The following is a 23,894-nucleotide window of genomic DNA, read 5'->3' as shown; positions in this document are numbered from 1 at the left end:
TTTATCGTGACTAAAAGTTTTGAATGGCAACTACTCATTTGAACATGCTTTTAAGACCCCAGTATTGCCTCAAGGGGCACTTTACTTCAAGGGGGCAATTTACTCTTTAATTAAATAAACAATCTTACGTGATTTCCCCGAAAACAAAGGGATTTCAAGAGAATTTAAGCTAAAACAATAAGATTCCATCCAAAGGCTTACAAGATTGTAATGGAGTGCTTGCCCTTTGCTAGCCCCTTTCAGTCACTGGGAGTGACACCGGAATGCGGAGAAAGTGAGCCGCTTTCAACACAGCTTTGAATGGACTTTCGACTTGTGTTGTCCCATGGACACTTACAACTCAAAAATGTAGGATGGGTAGTTTTTGGAATACTTGCGGTTGATATCCCTTAAAAAGAAACCCTCAAAAATTTTGTTTTCTGTTTTGTGTGAAACAGAGGCCATGGTAACTAATCTCCTATGCGAGCGTATACTGTATAGTATATACTGTGCGTAAGCATACTGTTCTGTGACAGTATCTTCTCTTTGAGGTGATCCGCAAGTGGGCAAGGAACTTGTTTACCTCAAAAAGGAATAGAGTTTATCCGCTTTTCAAATTTTAAACTTTCTTTATCAGTCATTCTGGGAATGGCCTTTGATGACCTTTCGACTTTTCTCGCCACCACTGATCGTTCGCACATTAAACAACATAAAGGTGAGAAGAGGATTTATAATTTTGTTATTTTGGGACAACATTTAATTAAAAAGAAAACTTATGTCAGATTACAGATTTATCAGATGACCTTTGCTCTTCAATTAAGGGCTCACAGGAGCAATTGTGTACTTAAATGCAATCTTTATCAAAATACCCAACAGCGATGACCCAGAATACCCAAATGAATACAGCAGGTCCTCTAGGATATTCCTGGATGAGGTACCAGTAGATCCATCTTAACCACTATCATTATAATCACAATCAGGTCCGTACACATTAAAGGTGGGGTTCATCAAGCAAGGGGGGGGGTAGAGCTCACCGTTCCGCGCAAAAATTGTTGATTGACATTTCTGACAAAAAAAATCATGTCTTGAGCAGGGCCCATTTTACAAGACAACGGGTGAAGAATTCCCCGAATCTTTAAGGCTTCATAAGGATTTCGTGTTTCATTTTCAAAAAAATTCGCGCCCGAGAAGTGCGGGAAAATCCGTCATTCCGTCGAGCGGATGCCAGTTTTCAATAATTGGCGGCAAATTTTTCTCAACACTTTCTTTCTTGTAGAAAAAGAGTGTAAATTACAAAAATAAGATTAAAATACGTCGTAAGCATAAATATGAGTATGCATAGTCCTGATACGTTTTGCGAACTTCACTTTCTTTTATTTACATATTCAAATTATTTTAACTGCATAAAAGCTAAGTCACAGTTGGCCACTCTATTGAACAATAAAACGTGAAAAAGACCACTTTGATTTTGAATATTGTTTCTTCGACGGGAAATGTAGTGGAAAATGTAATGTAGTTAGAGAAAAGGATAATTTTGATAATTATGAGAGAAAATAGAATCTGAAGTGTAACATTGCTCCAATATTTTGTGACAATGACGCAACAAAAGGTCTAGAAAGCATTGTTAAAAGGACCCCAAAGCATAATAAACTAAATGAAGATTAACTCTGCGAAAAAGCTTTTCATAACTTGGAATGAAGCCAATTGGTTTAACGACAATTAGATACAAGTCATAAATCCATTTTAAAATTGGATCTAGAACATAAAGGTTTTATGGTGCAAAATGCTTCAATTTATAACATGATATTTCTGTGGTCAGGCTTAACACGAGGTTAACAGTTGACTGAGGAGCATGTGTCTCCTTAGCGGGATTTTCACTGACGTCAGAAGGGGAAGCAAACACTGATTAGAACCATGTTAGAACATAAAAACAAGATATTAGCTCAAAGGATAGTTTAAGTTGACTGAGCAAATCTGTCAGAGCATACGTCAGTGGTACGTTGCTTAACACAAAAGCACTCTATTAAATCCAAAAATAATAGCTACAAAGCACTTTTAATGATATCGATACAATGATACAGTAGTATAATCATAAAATCAGTGGACAAGAATTGTTATTTCCAGCTCTTATTATTTGATAAAATAGATAATTTTTGGACACCGCTAGACAAACCTCAGCGATGGCTGGTGCAAGAAGCCAAAAAGAAGCTGTACATTTAGGTAAAGCTAGACTTCACATTTGTATACATTTCCATGCTTGTACCAAACACTGTCATTATTTCGGTAATCAGGGCCCACGTCACGAATTTTGAGGTGGAGGGGCCAAGCTCTTTGAGACGAACTTGAATTTAATGCTTCAAAACAAGGCCTCTTTGGAAATATTGTTGCTTACCAAAGAAGTGGGGAGGCCATGGCCCTCCGCCCCCCGTTGGCATGGGCCCTAGTCATCCCGTACATGGATATGCCGAATTGGTACTTAGTAAGAAATACTTGCTATATAAGTCACGTGGTACTTAGATTCTGGTGTTATTCAAATAAATATGGAAATAGAAACATTTTAAACTAAAATTATCGGTCCGGCCTTGGTTTACGAAAAACCGCAGACCGCTGTCAACAGAGTGATGATGGCATACAAATTCCTTTTTTGACTACATTACCCAAAACATTATAAAAGTCTTCTGATCATATTAACTATGCTTATAAAAAACTGACTCAATCGATGGCCTCGTTTTGGAACAACACTAAACTTTATTACTCTATTTTATATGATTTTTCATCTATTCTAACGTAAACAAAAAGCACAGGTTCTGATGCACGTAGCATGCTACGTAATCATAGGCCCGTGCATTGACGTCATCTACAACAGTGGTAGCAATACCTAAGCTCAGACTTTAGCACAGCCCCTCAGCGTCTGTGCACGTCACGTACTGCATGGATCCTTTTGAATTGACGAAAACATCGTTGGATAACTCTAGAAGTAGCCTATAATTAAAAGCAAGCCTTGTGACGGGATCCAAGCCACCAGAACCAACCTTAGATCCGTTTCATCCAAACAACCAGTTTCCAAAACAAAATATGAAAACAGTGGTAAGTCACACTATAATGAACAGTAACCACACCACAATGTACGTCAATGTACGTATTTTCTTTCGACACGCGAAAATCTTTCTTCTCTACCGTGCGTTCAAAGAGGACGAATAAGACATCATAGACCGATTCACTAATTATGCAGATAATTCCAAGATTATGAATATTACATTTTTACAATTATACTAACTTATACAAACACAGAATGATACATCATAAAACCAAAATACTTTATCATGATGCTAATTCCAATACTAGCGCCAAGGAAAACAACCTTAAAAATACGCTTTTTACATACTAAATAGAACTAAATAATTTCCAGAGTCAATCTTAAATAATTGAAAAATCCTTACAGCGGTTAATACAATACAGATGTGCTAATATGACGGTACTCATTGTCAATTCAAAGTAAATACTTCTCAGGTTATGTGCACGATAGATGAAAAAGTCAGATAAGCCAACACGATTAGAAGGAAAAGTAAATTATACGCTACAGCAATAAACTTAGCAAATCTATCGTTCGACATTCACTTATCATATCTTTAAGTTTTAGGCTATATTAAAAAGTTGGCATGTTGGACGGCTTCTTTCAATGCTAAATACTTCTTGTATGGCAGGGTTTGATCGACAATATTTCAAACAGCAAAAACATGGAATTCCTTTTACTAAGGGCTTTTACTGAATCAAAAGGGACATGGTCCTGTGTAAGTATAACACAAATAGCCCTATCCTAATTTTAGTAAACATTACAGTTGTTGATGATGTGAATTTAAGAAAGTGAACCTGTTTTGGATTTCAAGAAAATGAATTTAAGAAAATGAATCCATCCTGGGGGCCAGGGTATAGTTAACCAGCGTTCACAGAGAGACAATAAGATTTCGTTAAAACGACCATCCATGTCTTTCGCCAGATTTGATGACAGAGGGGGTGCTTGGAGGGTACATGCGACAGAAAAAATTTGCAGTTACCACATTCTGCATTCAAGTGCGACAATACAATTCAAACTGCCTTCACTTCAGTTCAAAAGCAAAATAAAAGCTTTCTTCGGCTACAGGTTCAAATAGAAACTTATCTGGGTAACAATCCATACATATCAAACGTTAATCGTCGTTAGATGTAGCAATAAGCTTCTTTGGTACAGCAAAAATAGTGAAATACTCTATGTTACTGCAACAAGGCGATTAAAGCACCATTCAGTGTTTTTCAAAAGCAATTCTACAGATACCTTTAAGCGTGAACATGGACGTTTAAGTTATTCCGTCAATTCAAGCATTAAAATTCCAGATAATGGCAAAGACAATATTAAAAAAGACCTGACATAAGAGCAGATTGTCATTTCTTCATGAACTTTGTTATTCAAGTTTAGCCCTGCATCAAACAGAAATTCCAAAGAAGGAGTATGCTGGAAAGGGGAGCTTGTCATCATCGGTTTTTCTCCGTTTGGTACAAAATTCAAATAATAGTTGCTTAAAACAGGGCAGAAAAATTTCGGAAATGTAATTTGAATATAAGTTTTAAGATTCTATATAATTTGATCACGGACATGATTTTTTCACTTTGACAGTGAAATGCGCAAAGGAAGCCAAAACCTAGGAATGTCATAGTTCATGTGGCAACAATTTATATATACCAGAGGTCACATCATTTAAAAAGTGACAGGGCATTCGGGGGAGGGGGGGGGGGGGGTTTGGCAGGAAAAAACTTTTTCAGACGAATACGATTTACGAAATGTTGACGAAGGGAAATATTTTTAACGGTTGTTTGGTTGTGCCATACAAAATACATTTAACGTCATTTAACAGATTTCAAATAGACATAAAAAGCCTTTAAAAACTAAACTGAATAACGTTTAAATATCTTTACTTTTTGGAACATTTCATTATAATATAATAAAGTGAAAAATGTCTTTGTACTTTCATTGACAAAATTTGTGACATTGAGAGCCCAGTAATCAAATTAAATGGCATATTACCTACAGCAAATACTCGCAAATAGGAAACTCTCTTCAATAAGAAACAGGCCTCATTGTCTTCAAAAGGGGCTGCTTTATAAGGAACAATTTTAGGCCTGAAATTACAATGTTTCATATTTTTTAATATAAACAGTATTGTTTTCTGTTTATGCTCTAGGATGGTTGCAGTGTGTGTGTTCTATCGACATGGACAATTATACTGTAGATAAGTATTATATACTACTATCAGTAATTCTGAATACACGTCCATGGAAGGTATTGTCGTATAGCTTGACTTCATTTGATTTGACAGTACCTATTGATAAGAAATTTAGGCCCTAATGATGAAGTCTATGTTAATAAGAAGCTTTCTGAGGCCTCAGCTTAAAAAAATGGTTTTCATATGCGGGTACTTACTGTATTATTGCTAGAATATTAGTTGTATACATTAGTGTGATTTATACAAGCAAATCGATCGATGTTTCTTGTGCATGGCTTTAATGTGCGTTTAACGGTGATTAATTTTCTTTGAATGCTTAGTCTTCTAAGGTCCTCATACCATTATATCGAAGCCAGCATCGCAAAAAGACTTACGATTTGGATCATAAATAAACCTACCGATAAAGCCGCCTTGATTCCAAGGCCTCCGGGTATTTTTCCATCAAATAAAGTAGTAGGCTGTCTACGTAGCTCCGTAATTCCATATTCTCCACTTTCAGAACTGAAAGAAAATAATCGATAAGACAAATAGCATTTACAATGGAAAGGAAACAGCAAATAAGAAAGTGATGATAAACATGATAGAGAGCAATTCGAAATCAAGTGAAAGGCTACTCAATACATGATGCTTTAAGTGCTGCAATAAACTAAGTGAAAGAAAGTGATTTTATTACATGATGCAATAAAATTCAAAGCTTTAAGTGAGGTTATTCAAATTATGTCCGAAAACAAAAATCTCGCTTGAAAAGGTTTGAAAAAAAAGGCCATCAAAACGGCGTCAGGTACACGAAAGTTCCGACTCTTGTCATATTGAGCGACTTATTTTCATGTGAATGTAAAAAATGTTAAATATTCTATTTGATTAAAGTATCTAAGCTTCATAACAAAATATTTTGCCACACCTATGAATATTTAACAAAGAAACTCTTGAAACAGTGTATTATCTAAAAAAACTTGAAAATATGGAAAGTTACTAGAACTGTTGACGTCAGTGGTTGGTAAGTTAGGATATTATTGGCAGAAATCACAGGGTACATGATACAATAAGAACAGTTTTGTTTACTTCTTCACATGTAGCATATGGCCTCACTGGTGGTAGCAACCCAAACCACAAGTAGTTACAGAACAAAATAGCATAAATCTGAATCCAACGCAACATGACAACAGAGACCAACGTTGGTTGAAACAAATTTTTACTGATAGGAGAAAAACAAAGCAACCCAGGTCAACAGAGACCGTTCCTTTCAAGTTGTGGATGAGCATTTCACGGAAAAACTAGTCTTGAGTTTGAAAATGGCTTTGAAAATACGTAGGATCTGACGTAAAAATATTCTGGAGTTATTTAATTCGAATTTGATTGACGAAATATTAGACACGTGAATGCAGTTTCAAAAACAGAATGAGCAGCCAACCCAGTTTCAATATTGTGCAAAATGCTTCATTTAAAACACAGCTTTGGTTAACTATGCATTAAAAACTTATGTCTTGGAAAGAAAATCTAGCAAAAATAATGTTTAGGCGAACTGGACAAACGTGGATATCAAGATATTGCGCCATAATACATTCTTGCATAAGATCCATAGCTGTTTGATGATACAAGTAATTTAACATAAAAGTATCGACAAGAAACTCGATGTTTCATTAGTTCATACTTCTACGACTTTAAAAACGAAGTGACACTCCACAGAACAAGAACCACTCACTATTCAGTGGCGAAGATAGTGTGGGACAGAGGGGGCAAAAACCCCCTGTAAAAATAAACAATTATTCTGTCGGAAAACTTTTGATCTTGTCGGAAATATAACATGGATGCCTATTTTTCAAGTATATGTCATTTGGAAAGGAAATATTTTGAAGCTGTTGAAAATGCTTTTTTTGTTTTATTTTAGTTCTAATGTCATTATGTTTTGTTCACATTCAATGCTTATTGGTGGATTATTAGATTTTTGTCGGGAAATCTGAATTTCTCACACCTCCTATGAATTTCCTATCTAAGCCATTGATCTATATTAAAACAGATAGAATTTCTTTTTTAATTGCAACATGATTTATGTAATTATATAGAATCAAAATTGCACTGCTTTCAAACAATGAATCAAAATTCTTTTCACCCACTGACTTTTTCTCGCACAGCCTGGTTTAGTGGTTTAGTGCCAAAATCCTCTACAAAATACAAAAGGCTTTGCAGATTGCTAGCGAACGTTACAATAAAAGAGTAGACGAATCACGGTCGAAACAATACAAACCTTTGACTTCTTTGGTAAGTTCTTCAACTTCTTTTTTCAAATTATCTGTTTGTTCGTTTTTATCACGACCTTTGTGACCTGGAAATGAAAGGTGCTGTCTAACATATGGCAACGCAAAATCAAACTTGGATGAAAAAGGCAGAAGAGGTTTGGCACTTTCAGGGAAATTCTATAATGAATGAAGTCTTATTAAAATCATATTGAAAGTCTGAAAGTTAAAATATTTGCATAAATCATTTAAGGATGTGTGACACAGCCTTTAGCCTAATTATCACTTTCAGGGAACTTTTGTAAAGAATGAAGTCTTATTAAAATCATATTGAAAGCCTGAACGTTAAAATATTTGCATGGATGATTTTAGGATGTGTGACACAGCCTTTAGCCTAATTATCACTTTCAGGGAAATTTTGTAAAGAATGAAGTCTTATTAAAATCATATTGAAAGCCTGAAAGTTAAAATATTTGCATAGATGATTTTAGCATGTGTGACACAGCCTTTAGCCTAATTATCACTTTCAGGGAAATTTTGTAAAGAATGAAGTCTTATTAAAATCATATTGAAAGCCTGAAAGTTAAAATATTTGCATAGATGATTTTAGCATGTGTGACACAGCCTTTAGCCTAATTATCACTTTCAGGGAAATTTTGTAAAGAATGAAGTCTTATTAAAATCATATTGAAAGCCTGAAAGTTAAAATATTTGCATAGATGATTTTAGCATGTGTGACACAGCCTTTAGCCTAATTATCACTTTCAGGGAAATTTTGTAAAGAATGAAGTCTTATTAAAATCATATTGAAAGCCTGAAAGTTAAAATATTTGCATAGATGATTTTAGCATGTGTGACACAGCCTTTAGCCTTATTATCACTTTCAGGGAAATTTTGTAAAGAATGAAGTCTTATTAAAATCATATTGAAAGCCTGAAAGTTAAAATATTTGCATAGATGATTTTAGGATATGTGACACAGCCTTTAGTCTAATTATCATATGTAAAACTTTAGATCAAGGGAATCATAAAATAATAACTTCAAGAATGCCACATATCTTCATATGAAATGAATGAAGTTCTTTCACTAATGGCATTAATCTAATAGTAATTTGTTAAAGAATTGAATGAAAATCTACAGTTTTTCCAAATAATTTTGAAATCAGATTTCATTGATCCTAAAATCAAATTTATTTTTAAGTCACAAATACCTGGTAGTGGCGGCTTTCCATTTTGAACTTTTTCAGCTTTCTTTGTGAAAGGTTTTGAAGACTTTTGGTCATCTAATTGCAAAAATGTTGCATCGGGTTTGTTAAACTTCAAAGAATTTTCGAACGCAAATTGAGTCTTAGATTTAGTAGTACCTCCTAACGCAGTTGCTAATGACACAGGTCCTACACTATCCCCGGACCGTGTTGTGCACATAACTTTGGTTGATGAAATATATTCTACAGTTGATAAGCAGTCCACACCTGCCACGGTCAAATGTATAATGTCACTTTTACTCTCTCCTAAGTTTTTTCCAGTAATCTGGACTACTGTCCCTCCTGAGCTAGGACCAGAAATTGGACTGATGAACCGTATCTCAGGAGGATCTGATACTTTTTCTGCTACTGGTGATAAATCTCCAAGGCTAGGAGACCTCTCGGACTTCACATTGTTGGCAGCACCCTCATTTTTTGGTGACAAAAATAAACTGGATGCCCTTTTCATTCCCGTAGCTGCTACATTTTTAGGTCTTTCCAGCGTTTTACTGAATGTTGGCTTGTAAGTTACTGCTCCTAAATCTTCAACAGAAATGGACCCTTTGAGTGAGGTCCCACCATATTTTATGGAACCTTTCCTGTCTCTTTCAGCGAACTGCTTAACATTGAACCTTTGTTTGAATTTGAAGAAGTTTGTCTCCTTTTTTGTAGGAGTCTCGGTTTCATTATACTCTGATATCCAACAGTCAACGCATATTTCCCCAGAAGGATTAAGGTTGCGCCTGTGAGGGCCAATGGCAACCCATTTAAAGGTGTGTTCCTCATGTGGGATTTCTGTTAGTGGGATTTGAATCTGCCCTAATGTGTCATCTCTGTCTTTGACGGTTAGTTTTAGTGGAAGCCTTGGATCAGATATCATACTGAAAAATACAATATTTAAACAAAATTGACTCACTTATATCTTAAAAATGTCTTTAATTAATCATCTAGTTACTATTTAAACTTGCAAATGTACTTATCTTTTCATACGGATACAGGAAAACGTATCTTTCTAAACATCATAAAAATTATTACCAGTTTAAATATTGAGAGCTTAAAGTCTAATGCTGTTGTAAAGGTTGCATCTTCAGCTTATGTAGCCCTTTATTTATATATATTGACTGATAATCACACACTTTCATTTGAAAACTTTGCTTGATGATAATCACATCTTTTAGGAATCTCTTAAAGGAATTTTATAATCATACAGTATGTGTATGTACAGTATCAAGCAAGTTGAATTTTGTTAATGTTACCAGACCTGTAGCTACCAAAAAACTAACTGGGGAATGTATGGCATTCTGCTTGCATTTCACAAAATTGTTGTGATCTCATTATTGGAATTCACGCTGACTAGAAAAGATAATTTTCATACTTCAATGTCCAGTAATTATGTATGCATTTTCAAAGAATTCTGAAAAAGCATACTCCCTTCCATTGAGTATATTCTAGACAACATGAAATAAATTTGAATTTTAATTTCTCATTGAGACAACAAAAGCAGTACATACAATGTATTTTCTTCATTCCACTTGGGGTTAATGTCTCTGATCTGAGCGGTGCAACACTTGCTCTTTCCAAATCCAAAAACCACCCATGCCAAAGGTACACCTTAAAAACGATTAAAAGACTGACATTAGTCTTAGATTACAATACTGAATGGATATACCCAGATTTTTTTAAGGAATTAAAGAGGCCAAATCATCTAGACATACTTTTTTACAAGAAAATTATCATGCCAAAATAGGTTTTTATGCAACCTAATTCAAATTCAAATTCATGTTATTCAGCAACAACAATTTTTGTTTACAATCTATTTTGATAATTAATTAGATTTGTATAAAATATTAAGAAAATTAAAATAACAATGTTTTGGTTAGTATAGTTGCCCAGGATGCTGAGAAAATCGAGACAATTTTTGAGCCCAGCACCTTAAGAACACCAATACATGATAATATAGAGATTGAAATAGCAATCAACTCAAAGTGTGAGCATATTTTTTCAGGTTTGGCTTGCTTTCATAACCAACCACAGCAGCTGACTAAAACCAGCACACATAAAATGTCTATTGGACAGAGTAACAGCCTTTCTACACATAACACTGTTAATCTTTCAGCCTTTGAAACAAATGGTTTGAAAACATCCAAGGTATGGCAATGCAACAAATGAAATGCAACATTTATGAATAAGCTTCTTGAAAAGCACATGTTTGCAAAATATTGTGCATGAGCAGAGCACCAATTTCTAGATATTATTTTTTGAATCTACAATAACTCTGTCTTTAGAAACAAGCTTAAATTTGCAAGTCAGGATAGTAGCAAGAAATTTAAACTCAGTTAAAAGGGTCACAGAAGGTTGTTATTGTAGAAAGAAGCAATACACTGAAAGACTGGGGCGTGGATGGAATTTTATAGGCCAGAAAAATCATGTTTTTAGAGGCATACCATTTTGATGCTGATCGTTTCTTGTTTTCAACATTTATAATATGCCAGAAATGAGATTTGCAGAGGCATGATAGGGCCTTACTTCACTTGTTTTTTCTCACAAATCTGATGTTACATAATAAAAGCTTAAAAGGAAGAAAAATTCCAGGGGCCCACATGAATTAAGGGGCCTTCTGTGTAATTTCTTGAGTCCCAGGGGGCCACCATGCTCCTGCTGAATAAATTGTGACTGCTGGACAGTCTTATGCACGAAGTAAACTTAAAAAATAAGTTTACTTGTTTGATAGTCAATTATAGCTTATGAGCATGTTTAATAGGTGTCCTTTGTTTGTAAGTGTCTGAAAGGTTGACAGGGAAAAGTGCCTTTAATCTGAAATGAGCTTCTTGCTTTTTCTAGTATCTGCATTCTATTCACAAACAAATTTGTTAATCATCATAAAAATTGAAATCTAAGTATTTTTTATATAAAACTTACCATCTTTTTTCTTTGGCTTTAGGCATTTCCCCCCATACACTGAAACACAGATAAAGAATTCCATAAGCAAGATGCATATAATTATATTGCAGACATTCAAGCCTTATTCAAAATCAGGAGTTTTTTAATAAATTACAGTGAAACATTTATAGTCCAATTACAGTTGCACAAATTTAGCAAAAAATTCTACAAAAATAAGTTCTTGCAAAAATTAATTCCTTCAAAAGGTGATGAATTCAAAAAAAGACAAAATTTATCCCACCTTTAGTTTATTAAACTAAAAACCAACTATTGAAAAAAGCACTAAAATGCTTCACCATATCTTAACCTACGATTTTATAGGGCAATCGTTATGCTTGCGGAACATTGGAAGTGCCAACAAGAGGTTATCAAAGCCCTAGGTATATTTGAAAGTAGAGGCGTCCCTGCTAGCGTAGTGAGCAGAAAATTTTGCAACCATGCCCTTTAGATTAGCCTAAAATATATTTCAGAATATTTCTTGAAGTCATTTTCTTGCAAACATTTTGCTATTTCCAAGGCATGCTTTCAGTACGTTTGATTAATTTCAGTCTTAAAATGGAATTTGTTACTTTATAAGGCCCCATAGATCTCTGCTTATACCTTGGAAATTAAGCGATAAAAGGATTTATTGCACAATTCTTTTCTTCCATTTCTTTTATTCTTCTACTTTCTTAAAAACACTTTTTGCAAAAAAAGTGGGGCTGAAACCACCCATGAAAACACACTTTTTTTCGCATTACTATTGGCTTTGTTTAAGGGTGTGTCTTAAACATGGTAACATTGACCGTCTCATCGTTTCCTTTTGATAGCAAAGTATCATTTTTTAGAAAAAAAATTGTGATATTTGGAGCACCTGTTCTCTTAACTTGAATAATCACACTTTTATCAGAAATTTGGTAAAAAACTTTGAAGTTCTTTAGCTGGGATAGAAAAATATCTGGCAAAAGCTTTTTCATTCCTTAAATGAAAGGGAACCCTGCATTCTCCTAATTAGAGGGCACATCCAGGGCAGTAATCGTCATTAATGTTGTGAATGAAATGGATGATGGACAAAAATTTTAAGGATTTTAAAACCTGCAAATGTTTATGATGATTTCATGATGTTAAACTTTCTACTTGATTATTTTAAACATAATAGTTTAATGTAATGGTTTTAACAAAGTTTCCTCCACAGAATTGCATTCCAACGCTATCAGCTACTTCAAAGATCCCAGCATCAACAGAACTCCAAAATGCCTTGAACGAACAGTTTATGTCTGTTTTCACCAATGAAAACATAAACAATATACCCCAACAGTCACCAAAATACCCCAGTATGGAAAACATCAACTTTGGTCTTGAAGGTGTAATAACACCTTCACAAAGCTTCTGATCCAGACAAACTTCCAGCTAGATACTTGAAAGAGCAACTGACACAGTAAGATTATATCACCATCTATACACCCAAAACAACAAGGGAAATCTTCCTTCTGCATGGAAACATGGAATTGTTTGTTCTGTGTAAAAAAGGCATCAAAAAGTCTGCCAGCCAACTACAGACCAATATCCTTAACAGCCATCCCTTGTAAACTCATTGAGCACTACATTGTATCCAAGATCCGGTCTCATCTAAATAAATATAACATTATTACAAATAAACAGCATGGTTTTTGGTCGGGGATGTCATGCAAAACGCAACTATTAGAGGTTATGAATGATTGGACATCCACATTAAACCAGGGTAGTGGCCAAGTGGATGTTCTCCTGCTTGATTTCAGGAAAGCCTTTGATGTTGTCCCAAATTGCCGCCTTTTATGCAAATTTGAAATGTACAGCAGCTCAGATCTGACATCCAAATAGATAGCCGGATTCCTAAACGGCCGAACTCTGGAAGTTTGTTGTAAATGGTACAACTTCTAGTATTGATAAAGTATCTTCTGGAGTGCCTCAGGGTACTGTACTGGGCCCTCTGTTGTTCTTGATGTATATCAACAATATTGGGAAAGGTCTCCATAAGGTGATATGCCTTTTTACTGATGATTGTACCTTATATAAGTTCATCAAATCAAAAGAAGATGAGCTACTCTTTCAAAAAGACCTTTTCAATTACAACGACGAGCCACTACCTGGTAGTCAGCTTTTAATGTAAAAAAATGCAAAATTCTCCATATAAGCCACAAAAAACTAAAAAGATCAATTTCCAGTACAAAAAAATTTTAGTCATCAGCCTTAGAGGAAAACGTTACTTCTGACAAAGTTACTGAATCCACTAAATCTACATTTGATGATGGAAATATATCTGAATTAAATCTGTACAGCTTGGACGAGACTACGTTGAAACGTTACCTTGGAGTGATTGTGAATAACAAGCAAAATTTTAATGAGCACGTAAATGACATCTCAAACAAAGCCACTAATTGTTGAACCTATGTCGCCAAAACTTATACATTTTCCTCCCAAAGCTACAGCATCCAATGCAATTTTCCGTCCCCATCTAAATTACACAACAGCATGTTGGAGTCTGCATACAGAGAAGAATATTAACAAAATTAAAGCTCTCCAGAGGCAAGCTGGAAGGTTCACATTCAATTATCACATTTATGGTAGAGACGCTCAGTTGACACAGAAAATAAATCATTAAACTACAACTACACACAACTACCACTACAACATCAACATTGCATCCATGACCTTCAAATCTTCCATAAAATTCAAAACAACATGCTCAATATCTCATTTCAAGAAATTGTCCTTTCCTCAACCAGAAATCTGCTCAAATATCAAACAATCCAATGCCCTACTCCGAAGCTTTTAGAAATGAATTCTTTGTAAGAACAGTCCGGATTTGGAATAGCCTACCTTCAGAAATTATGAATTGCATGAAAGAAGACAAATTCAAAGCATCAGTGACAGAATGGTTTCGTCCACCTCAGTGGGTGAAGGTGGCCTCCACCAACACGTAGACCCTAGTATGGACTTATTAGAGACTATTTTACTCTCTTTGTTAGTCCTCTGTTGTCCTTTGTTTATGCTTAACATCGCCTCCACTCTGACAATAGCCAAACCTGCTTACCTATACTTTTGACTTGGATTTGTTGAACCTACAATCAAATTCAACTTTTTGTGGAAATCAACAAATTGGAGTGCTGGGTGGAAACGGTATTAATCTTACTTCTGAGTTAATTTTCCTTTTTATCTTTAATGCTCCAGATTGGCTGTAAAGCCTTTAGGAGTAAAGCATTGAAGATGGAAGAAACAAAACGATGGAAGTCCTATACTCTGTTGGAATGAACTATAAAAACGAGGAAGTTCATTTTTCTTTTTATATTTCATATCTAAACCAAAGAAGCCATGAGGCATGAAAAACAAAGAACCCATTGATACGGTTGCATGGATAAATTTGCTTTAGTTTGTATGACCAAAATATATTACGGATTTCAAATTCGTACCATATTTGGTGTATATAACACAGGTTCTTCGGAAGGAAAATTAAAGGAAATTAAGTTTTTAAAGTTGTGGGTTCTGCAACTGAATTGTAAGAAGGGGAAAAGAGGGCAGTTGCGAAACTAGACTGAAAATTGAATTATTTTCTAAACAGAAACGTCAGTATTAACTTACCAATAACAGTAACTGACTTTGGAGTAGGCATGCTATTATCGATTCAATGTCCCTTATTTACTCTTCCTTAGGCCAACCCAAGCCGCGTCCAGCATACACCATTAGACCATTTGCTAGTACATTGAAAAAAAAGCTACTGTTTGTTCGCAAAGATAAAGAGTGCAAAATTCGTGATGCATTTCACAATAAGTTGTTAAGCTACTATGTTCAGGAATACGGAATCCAATATATGTTGCTTTGATCGTAGACATTTTGCACATAGCATTTCAGTGACCAAAACTTTGGTTTGATTGTTTAACTGGGTTTCTTTGTTAAAATACAATAGCATTCTGCTCAATGTACTTCATGTAAATCTGCAGTGAACAAAAGCTTGTGTATTTTTATTACCAGTTGAAAGGAATTTGTTTCTGTTAAATTTCAAGGATCCGAAGACATAAACCAGATAAATTATTGTGCAAAGTTGCAGGTAACTTGATAGACAATGTTACCTCGATATGTCTTTGAAAGAAGAGATTGGTGATTCTACAGTAACAATTACATGTATTGAGTTGATGCTTAATTTCATGCAATAGAACTTTCCTTGAAAGTTTATCTTTTACCCCCAGTTTAAAATAGGACCTCTTTAACTTACAAAATAGAGGGCAATTACTCCCACAGACCTAGTAGCTTTTTTAAACAAAAGGCTATTGACCACCTATTTATATATTTTTTGATCAGAATTATCAACTCTTTTATAAATTAATAAAAGTATATAAGTGTATTTGTTTGATATTGTATTTAATATTGGCTAATTTCCCTTTCTTCAAAAAGGGTATGATTAAAAATCAACTCGGTAAAGAAAACCACCTGCTTTGCATGTTTTCTATCTTACAGATGCCCTAATTGACTTGATAATTTTATTGTATGTCATTTACTTGCAGATGGCTTGATGCAAATCTGCATTTCTGTTTTTGCTAAAAAATTTCTTGATGGAATCTGTGACAAATCACTATGGTCAAATCACACGTTTCACTGCATTCCTGCAAAATTTTTTCATTATTTACAAAAACCAAGGAACAAACAAGTTCAGGACAAAAGCTAAGTGACAAAGGTTGCTTGTTTTCATAAAAACACCGCCTCCAAATATCCCAGCAACTAATAAAATGATTCTAAGATATGATGCTTTAATATATTTGAACAAGAAAGGAGAGCCAGAAAAAAACTAGTAATTCACAGATGTTTTGTTATTCATCTGATATGACTTCTAAATACAATATAAGGAATAAAAAATGTCACATCTTCGAAGCATAATCCACCAAACAAGTATGACCAAAAAGGTATAGTAGCAAACCGTGATGTTTTTATTTCAAATGATGCAAGTTTCCATCCCCAAATGCATTGTTTCATTAACTTGATGTAGAGAAACCAGCGCTGAAACTCTCATGGTTGATATCTAAATCTCTCTGTAAAATACTGTCTGTGGATGACGTTCTCAACAACAACACCAGATTCAGAGATAATATTGACATATTTACACTGCGTAGAAATCTACATTTGAAGAACATATTAGGATTTTTATATTTGAAATTTCAACAGGTCTTGGGTCTCCTGAACAGCAAAACGTGTGGCTCTAGAAAGGAAGGATATACGTATAGACGAAAGGAAATACGCAACATGTTCAAAAATATGACTTGTTATCTTTTAACGGCGCAATGCAAAACTTGTTATTATCATTGGATAGAGCTATGTTGAGTTATTTAGGTTTTATTAAGTTTAGGCCTACGCTTCACAAACCGCCAAAAAGACAAGCAAATTAATTTAATACATATCAAAATCGTTTTGAATGAATTTAGTTTGATTTGAAATACATATGAATGCAAAAAGAAATGTACCAGGCTTGTGATACATGTAATGAATCCATCCTTGTGATTGTTGTATGCCCATAGCTCTCCATTCCTTCTCGGCCATTAAATCCTTTTTGGCGGCTATAATTTTTGCCATATCCTTTGGAACGATAACATGTCTGCAAAAAGAAAGAAAAAAAAATAACAAATTACTTGTACCTTCAAATGTTTGACATATACATTTATATTTTAGAAACCTTACGAGTTTGGCCCCACAAACTTGGCCTAGCAGGAAACGGCGTGCTTCTTGCTATAATATAAACCACACTTGCACAAGGGAGAGAATTCAATTAAAATCCCTCTTACCTATATTCAAAAATGTCATCGTAGTATTTTTCTGAGTAATAAATATCCCTTGAAGACATTTTGGTAAGATTTGATTATGTTTAAAACGTCGGCGTCCAGAGCAGCACTTGAAGAGTTTAGCGACAAAGTGAAGTGTAACGATCGTCTAGCTGTTCAAATTCGGTGCCAGAAGAAAATTGATTGGCAAATGATCGTAAATAAAGGTATTTCATTGGCTATGCGGTTTTCATCAAAACTCCCGGATGTACGCCTTCGCAGCATGGACTTCGAGCAACATCCTTACAATGTTTCAACGAACAACGAACGGATCAATCAATCCATCAATTTCATTTAACAAAAACAATTACTTACAATATAATACTGTTTATATGTGATATGTTTAAAGCATATAATTTTAGCAATTATTATTAATAACAACAGTATTTTTGAAAATTTTTATGATTTTTGAATAGTATGATTTTGCGTCGAAGGCACAAAAAATGTTGAGGCGATGCCCTGTCTTCTTTCCTGGAAACGCTGTTGCCTTGAAATTGATAAGAAAATGAGCTTTGAAGTGTCATTACACTGTTTATTTTTCTTAAATCTTCCTCGCGAAACTTCACTCTAGGGTCCCACTCTGGTAGCATGAAATTTTTCACTTTTTTAAAAGTTGGTAAATACAGTATTCTCTACAATTAACGGACACTCTAAAAGGCGGACACCTCTGATTAGCGGACAAATATTTCCCCCCGATCGTTTTCTGGTCAAAGTCTCATAAAAATTTGTCTAAAAAGCGGACACTCAATTAGCGGACACTCTAATTAACGGACAATATTGTTTGCACAAAATAGTCAATGGGGCTTCTTTTTCTTTCCAATTAGCGGACAGTACAAAAAATTTGGGAGCCAGCGAACAAAAAAATGAGACGAATGAATATTTGTTCAAATATTCTTTTCAAACACTTTGTCACTTGACAATCTAGTTGGCTTTTCACAGCTTCGAGCTTCTTTACAGCCCAGTTTATTAACTTTATGTCCATGAAAGTGTTGTCTTACGCTCAATTTGGTTATTTTTTCTTCTTTTAGTATCTAAGTTCAACCCGATAGCCACTAATTACCAAGACTACACCCAGAGGTGGCGCCAGAAATATTCCGACAGAGGGGTTGGAGCTTCCAACAGGGGGGCTAAAATGACTAAAGTATGCAGTTTTCGTACGTTATTTTGTCAAGTTTGCTCCGACATTAACCTAAAATGTCCTCCTGTAGTGATTCCATTCATTCTAATTTTTCCTCACCTATCGCCATCCATTTCTTCTTTGTTTATTTTACCTACAGTAATTTCTTCACATCACTACCTCATCACTACACTCTACGAGCATATCACTATGTCAACATTTCCTCTCTTTTGTTTAGGCCATCATCAACCCTACACATCTACCTAAATCTCAAGTCCTAAACTATTCACACTTAGCCTAGCCCTTCCTATCCTTTGTTTTCCTTACAGCATTAGTGTTAATTTTAGATATTCATTTCTGTATATAAGTATGTTAATTTTTATGTCAGTTCAGTTCAGTTCAGTTCACATCAGAGTTACACAGGCAACACACTGTCTCTCTCACTGGCTCCGTGTTCTCTGCACGTAAAATAAGACACACTGGGTTTGGAAATGACACGATAGTCAAGGATGGATTTATTTAGTGTTTACATTGATCGCTGTTCCGATGTACACTAAAAATGGTGACCACGACGTGACCCGACATGGCAAAGACCACATTCTTCGACGTTATTTTCAACCCAACTCAACTCAACCGAATTTGTCAGCTACATTCACTCACTCAACTGGATTGTCACACACTCGAGCTCAGCTAGACAACACAGCACTCGGACACAAGTGTCTCTATTCGCCTCACATCCTCGGCAGCTCCACGGCACTCTCCGGTGCTCGGCAGTGTCTCACGCTCTTCGCAGGTTCTTGGTTACCCTACTCATAAAACCTTGGCATCAACGCACTCGACTCACTGCAGTGCCCCCGCATCCCGGTTCCTGGTCATCCGACTCACAAAACCTTGGCAAAACAACTCTACCGGTTCTTGGTCACCCGACTCACAAAACCTTGGCAATTCACTCATCGCAGGTTCCTGGTAAACCTATTCACAAAACCTTGCTCAACTCATCGGACTACGTCGCAAATTCAAGTCAATTTTCATCGCTGCTTGCAGACCCTCGCAAGGTACACGAAAGCAAGTCAACGAACAAATAGACATTCGAACATTTAAGTAATTTTTATACGTATATTTCTATCGTCTTAATTATTCGCAGCTAACCACATACTAACACTTATCGAATCCTTCGCTATCGCTTGCATTCTAGGGGGGGAGCTATGTAGTGATTCCATTCATTCTAATTTTTCCTCACCTATCGCCATCCATTTCTTCTTTGTTTATTTTACCTACAGTAATTTCTTCACATCACTACCTCATCACTACACTCTACGAGCATATCACTATGTCAACATTTCCTCTCTTTTGTTTAGGCCATCATCAACCCTACACATCTACCTAAATCTCAAGTCCTAAACTATTCACACTTAGCCTAGCCCTTCCTATCCTTTGTTTTCCTTACAGCATTAGTGTTAATTTTAGATATTCATTTCTGTATATAAGTATGTTAATTTTTATGTCAGTTCAGTTCAGTTCAGTTCACATCAGAGTTACACAGGCAACACACTGTCTCTCTCACTGGCTCCGTGTTCTCTGCACGTAAAATAAGACACGCTGGGTTTGGAAATGACACGATAGTCAAGGATGGATTTATTTAGTGTTTACATTGATCGCTGTTCCGATGTACACTAAAAATGGTGACCACGACGTGACCCGACATGGCAAAGACCACATTCTTCGACGTTATTTTCAACCCAACTCAACTCAACCGAATTTGTCAGCTACATTCACTCACTCAACTGGATTGTCACACACTCGAGCTCAGCTAGACAACACAGCACTCGGACACAAGTGTCTCTATTCGCCTCACATCCTCGGCAGCTCCACGGCACTCTCCGGTGCTCGGCAGTGTCTCACGCTCTTCGCAGGTTCTTGGTTACCCTACTCATAAAACCTTGGCATCAACGCACTCGACTCACTGCAGTGCCCCCGCATCCCGGTTCCTGGTCATCCGACTCACAAAACCTTGGCAAAACAACTCTACCGGTTCTTGGTCACCCGACTCACAAAACCTTGGCAATTCACTCATCGCAGGTTCCTGGTAAACCTATTCACAAAACCTTGCTCAACTCATCGGACTACGTCGCAAATTCAAGTCAATTTTCATCGCTGCTTGCAGACCCTCGCAAGGTACACGAAAGCAAGTCAACGAACAAATAGACATTCGAACATTTAAGTAATTTTTATACGTATATTTCTATCGTCTTAATTATTCGCAGCTAACCACATACTAACACTTATCGAATCCTTCGCTATCGCTTGCATTCTAGGGGGGGAGCTATGTAGTGATTCCATTCATTCTAATTTTTCCTCACCTATCGCCATCCATTTCTTCTTTGTTTATTTTACCTACAGTAATTTCTTCACATCACTACCTCATCACTACACTCTACGAGCATATCACTATGTCAACATTTCCTCTCTTTTGTTTAGGCCATCATCAACCCTACACATCTACCTAAATCTCAAGTCCTAAACTATTCACACTTAGCCTAGCCCTTCCTATCCTTTGTTTTCCTTACAGCATTAGTGTTAATTCATTTCTGTATATAAGCATGTTAATTTTTTATGTCAGTTCAGTTCAGTTCAGTTCAGTTCACATCAGAGTTACACAGGCAACACACTGTCTCTCTCACTGGCTCCGTGTTCTCTGCACGTAAAATAAGACACGCTGGGTTGGAAATGACACGATAGTCAAGGATGGATTTATTTAGTGTTTACATTGATCGCTGTTCCGATGTACACTAAACTCCGATGGGGAGGGGGGAGGGCTAGGTGCTTCCACCCCCGGCGCCATCACTGATTACACCTTTTAAATATAAAACTAGGGTTTATTTTCAAATTTAGGATCTACATTGCAAAACTTTCTAAAAGGCAGACACTTCCAATTAGCGGAAACCTTGCTCTGGCCCCGACGGTGTCCGCTAATTGGAGAGAATACTGTATTAAATCCGTTTAAAATTCTGAAATGTACAGATAGTACATCAGATTCGTAGGTAGAAGGGCTGGGGCTATGTATCGCTCTACCCTCAGCCCTTGCTTGAAACTTCCAATCATAACCCTCTATATGAGTAATCTAATTTAATCTGATCGAATGTGTCTGATATAACAACTTTTTGGTATTTTCTTTGGTGTTTTTCGATATACTCCCATTTCCATGGGTAGCACAGTATGGAAATAAATTTTAATTTCAATTTAAAGACTGACTAAAGATTTGGCAAAAAGACTAAATATGTCACCAAGCAGCGAAATTTAGCCATAGTGGCAAGTATGACTAAACTTTCGAAGACTGAACTTCAATAAACGTTTTTATACGAGCCTTTAGGACTCCTTACGGGCTAAGAGGAAAATGCTGAGGAGCAGCCTTGATAACGACAAGGAGCAGCCCACTCTTGCAAATAGTGTACGATACTTCCACAAAGAATAAGGATTTCCGGAGAATTTCAGACAAACAATAGGATTCTCACAAAAGGGGTAAAAGATCTTCATGGATCTTCATGGAGTGATTTGCCCTCGAGTTACGATAGAGGAGACAAATAATGAAACTGTTGCGTGATGGAGTTAACTGAAGAAAAGCCATCAAAATATCGGTCACTCAAGAAAAGTACAAGAGAATTTCTGAAAGTAAGAGAACACAAATGAATCTTTCGGAAGTTAATTTAGTAGAAATACAATGATATACTATAGTACAAAGATTATCAGGAAATCAACAAAGAATGATAAAATCACTATGGTCACTAGGGGTTTTTACGGATACTAGCAAATTCATTTCAAGGGATAAATTAAATGAGCTACATAGACACAATGTTGTGCAGCTGTGTGAAAAAGCTTTGAGCCTTCTTCACGATATTCGCGACAAAGCGCAGAATAGAGGCTCTATTTAATGTTAGAAAAATGCAATCGAAATTGGTCTGCCATACATACATAAACTTGACAAATTGTAAAACGTAAAAAGCCTATAATTTGACTGCAGTGAGGAATTTTTCAAGCTATAATGAGAGAATTTGGGTTTAAATACACTTGTGGGTAAAAAGGTCTTCAGAACAATGAATATTACAAAATTACAGTTTATCAATTACCCTGGTTTATTGTAGATTCAAAAACCATCAAAAAGAAATTTCAGTTACAAAACAGGGTTACATTTCAGTAACAAGACCTCATTTTCTGCCAACTTGCCTCACTGAGATAATAACAAATGACACAGGGGTCAAAGCAGTCGGATGGATATAGGATGTCCACAAGCATTCCAGCGATTTTTTGTTGATTTAAGCCATCAGAGTTGCAAGAACATAAATTCTTAACAAAATTTGCATTATTTATAAGGTCCAGAATTGATCAGGATAGACTAAACGAACTGGTCTTTCCTCTTTGCCCAACCGGTCCACTTCCTATAGTTGCCACTTTGATTTCTTCAAGAAAGCTGCGGAAAAGACATACTTTTATAAAAAGGAACGTAGATATTGAGGCTAAAGTCATAGGAAATCAAATCACACATAACAAAAGAAATTGGTCTTTCAACAAGCACTAGATCTATCAATTCTTACTGCTAGTAAAGTCATTTTAACCTTTTTTAAACAATAAAATAGTTTGATATCACCTGATTAAAATTCTACACTAAAAAATGTTTGCTGACAATTATCAAAAGCAAAAGAAATAGAATGAAACAGCTGACAATGATCAGAACTTGAAACAGACGAAAAATACCAGAAAACTGAAAGAGAACACAACTTATTTTTGTTTATCAATTGATTAGCAGAATATTACGTACAATGAATTAAGTAGCTTTTTCTGATGATAACTAAACAAACTCGTGCTTTGGCATTGAAATAAATTTCTCTCACAATTAATGCAAATATTTTCGATAACCAAAAACTAACCTTTAGGCCCAAATAATTGGTCGTCTAGGTAAATCTATTTTACTAAAACTGTGTCACTCCAATATCAGCATTAGAGCTAGAGTATAAACGAAGAACAGCCCAACCAGCATAATTTGCAAACTATCCTCAAACTACCCTCATCAATATATGCTTGAATGACTTATCAAATATTATAACTATTTAAACAATGTAAATACCTACCTTTCACAATTATGAACTGTCGTTCCGCCCAAAATAATTCTCACTCCAGGAATTGATTTGTTGAGTTCATATACCACCAGTGCTTCTTCGTATGTTGCTCCACCCACCATAAACACTATGATATCTTGTGGCCTAAAATATCAATAATACATTTCTCAACTGTACGATTCAACGTTGC

At 35.6% G+C, this 23,894-nt stretch overlaps 3 protein-coding genes and 1 long non-coding RNA gene across 8 annotated transcripts in view; 1 reads left to right on the top strand and 3 right to left on the bottom strand.

The window, feature by feature from the left end:
• The first annotated feature begins 702 nt into the window (after positions 1 to 702).
• LOC135687505 (uncharacterized) lies at positions 703 to 22,525 on the top strand. 3 transcript variants are annotated; one of them, XR_010516224.2, is made up of 4 exons: positions 703 to 2,199; positions 7,370 to 7,496; positions 9,387 to 9,487; positions 12,829 to 22,525. It is a non-coding gene; the product is annotated as an uncharacterized LOC135687505 (long non-coding RNA). The 3 variants fall into 3 exon arrangements; XR_010516223.2 differs by having other exon boundaries at positions 5,196 to 7,496; XR_016145153.1 differs by lacking the exon at positions 703 to 2,199 and adding an exon at positions 2,238 to 3,066 and having other exon boundaries at positions 5,196 to 7,496.
• On the bottom strand, positions 3,193 to 15,394 carry LOC135687488 (uncharacterized). The gene is made up of 6 exons (XM_065204058.2): positions 15,252 to 15,394; positions 11,634 to 11,672; positions 10,226 to 10,325; positions 8,682 to 9,595; positions 7,483 to 7,560; positions 3,193 to 5,738 (listed from the first exon to the last, which is right to left on the bottom strand). The coding sequence occupies exons 1-6, from the start codon at positions 15,280 to 15,282 to the stop codon at positions 5,632 to 5,634; spliced, it is 1,269 nt and encodes a 422-aa protein (XP_065060130.2). The 5' UTR covers positions 15,283 to 15,394; the 3' UTR covers positions 3,193 to 5,631.
• Positions 16,460 to 17,599, bottom strand: LOC135687502 (cyclin-dependent kinases regulatory subunit). Its single transcript, XM_065204074.2, has 3 exons — positions 17,441 to 17,599; positions 17,123 to 17,253; positions 16,460 to 16,860 (listed from the first exon to the last, which is right to left on the bottom strand). The coding sequence occupies exons 1-3, from the start codon at positions 17,497 to 17,499 to the stop codon at positions 16,820 to 16,822; spliced, it is 231 nt and encodes a 76-aa protein (XP_065060146.1). The 5' UTR covers positions 17,500 to 17,599; the 3' UTR covers positions 16,460 to 16,819.
• LOC135687482 (vacuolar protein sorting-associated protein 45) overlaps positions 22,278 to 23,894 on the bottom strand; it is a 20,106-nt gene continuing 18,489 nt past the window's right edge. For all 3 annotated transcript variants that reach the window (XM_065204049.2, XM_065204050.2, XM_089114688.1), the window contains 2 exons: positions 23,717 to 23,848; positions 22,278 to 23,058 (listed from right to left, as the gene is read on the bottom strand). In XM_065204049.2, the coding sequence (XP_065060121.2) occupies positions 22,974 to 23,058; positions 23,717 to 23,848 (217 nt within the window). In that variant the 3' untranslated portion in view covers positions 22,278 to 22,973. The remainder of the gene's footprint in view (positions 23,059 to 23,716; positions 23,849 to 23,894) is intronic.

This window comes from Rhopilema esculentum, chromosome 20, assembly GCF_057945365.1.
Source record: "Rhopilema esculentum isolate cy_ngs chromosome 20, ASM5794536v1, whole genome shotgun sequence".
In the NCBI taxonomy this organism is placed as follows: Eukaryota; Metazoa; Cnidaria; class Scyphozoa; order Rhizostomeae; family Rhizostomatidae; genus Rhopilema; species Rhopilema esculentum.
This window is presented reverse-complemented; position numbering and strand designations above follow the sequence as displayed.

Coding starts and splice junctions, on each gene's coding strand:
- LOC135687488 (XM_065204058.2), bottom strand. CDS start 15,282: ATGCCTACTCCAAAGTCAGTTACTGTTATTG. Junction 9,596..10,225: donor TGGAATGAAGAAAATACATT/GTATGTACTGCT, acceptor TGTATTTTTCAG/TATGATATCTGATCCAAGGC. Junction 7,561..8,681: donor TGGAAAGCCGCCACTACCAG/GTATTTGTGACT, acceptor TTTCATTTCCAG/GTCACAAAGGTCGTGATAAA.
- LOC135687502 (XM_065204074.2), bottom strand. CDS start 17,499: ATGTCTTCAAGGGATATTTATTACTCAGAAAAATACTACGATGACATT. Junction 17,254..17,440: donor GATGACATTTTTGAATATAG/GTAAGAGGGATT, acceptor TTCTTTTTGCAG/ACATGTTATCGTTCCAAAGG. Junction 16,861..17,122: donor TTACATGTATCACAAGCCTG/GTACATTTCTTT, acceptor CTTCCTTTCTAG/AGCCACACGTTTTGCTGTTC.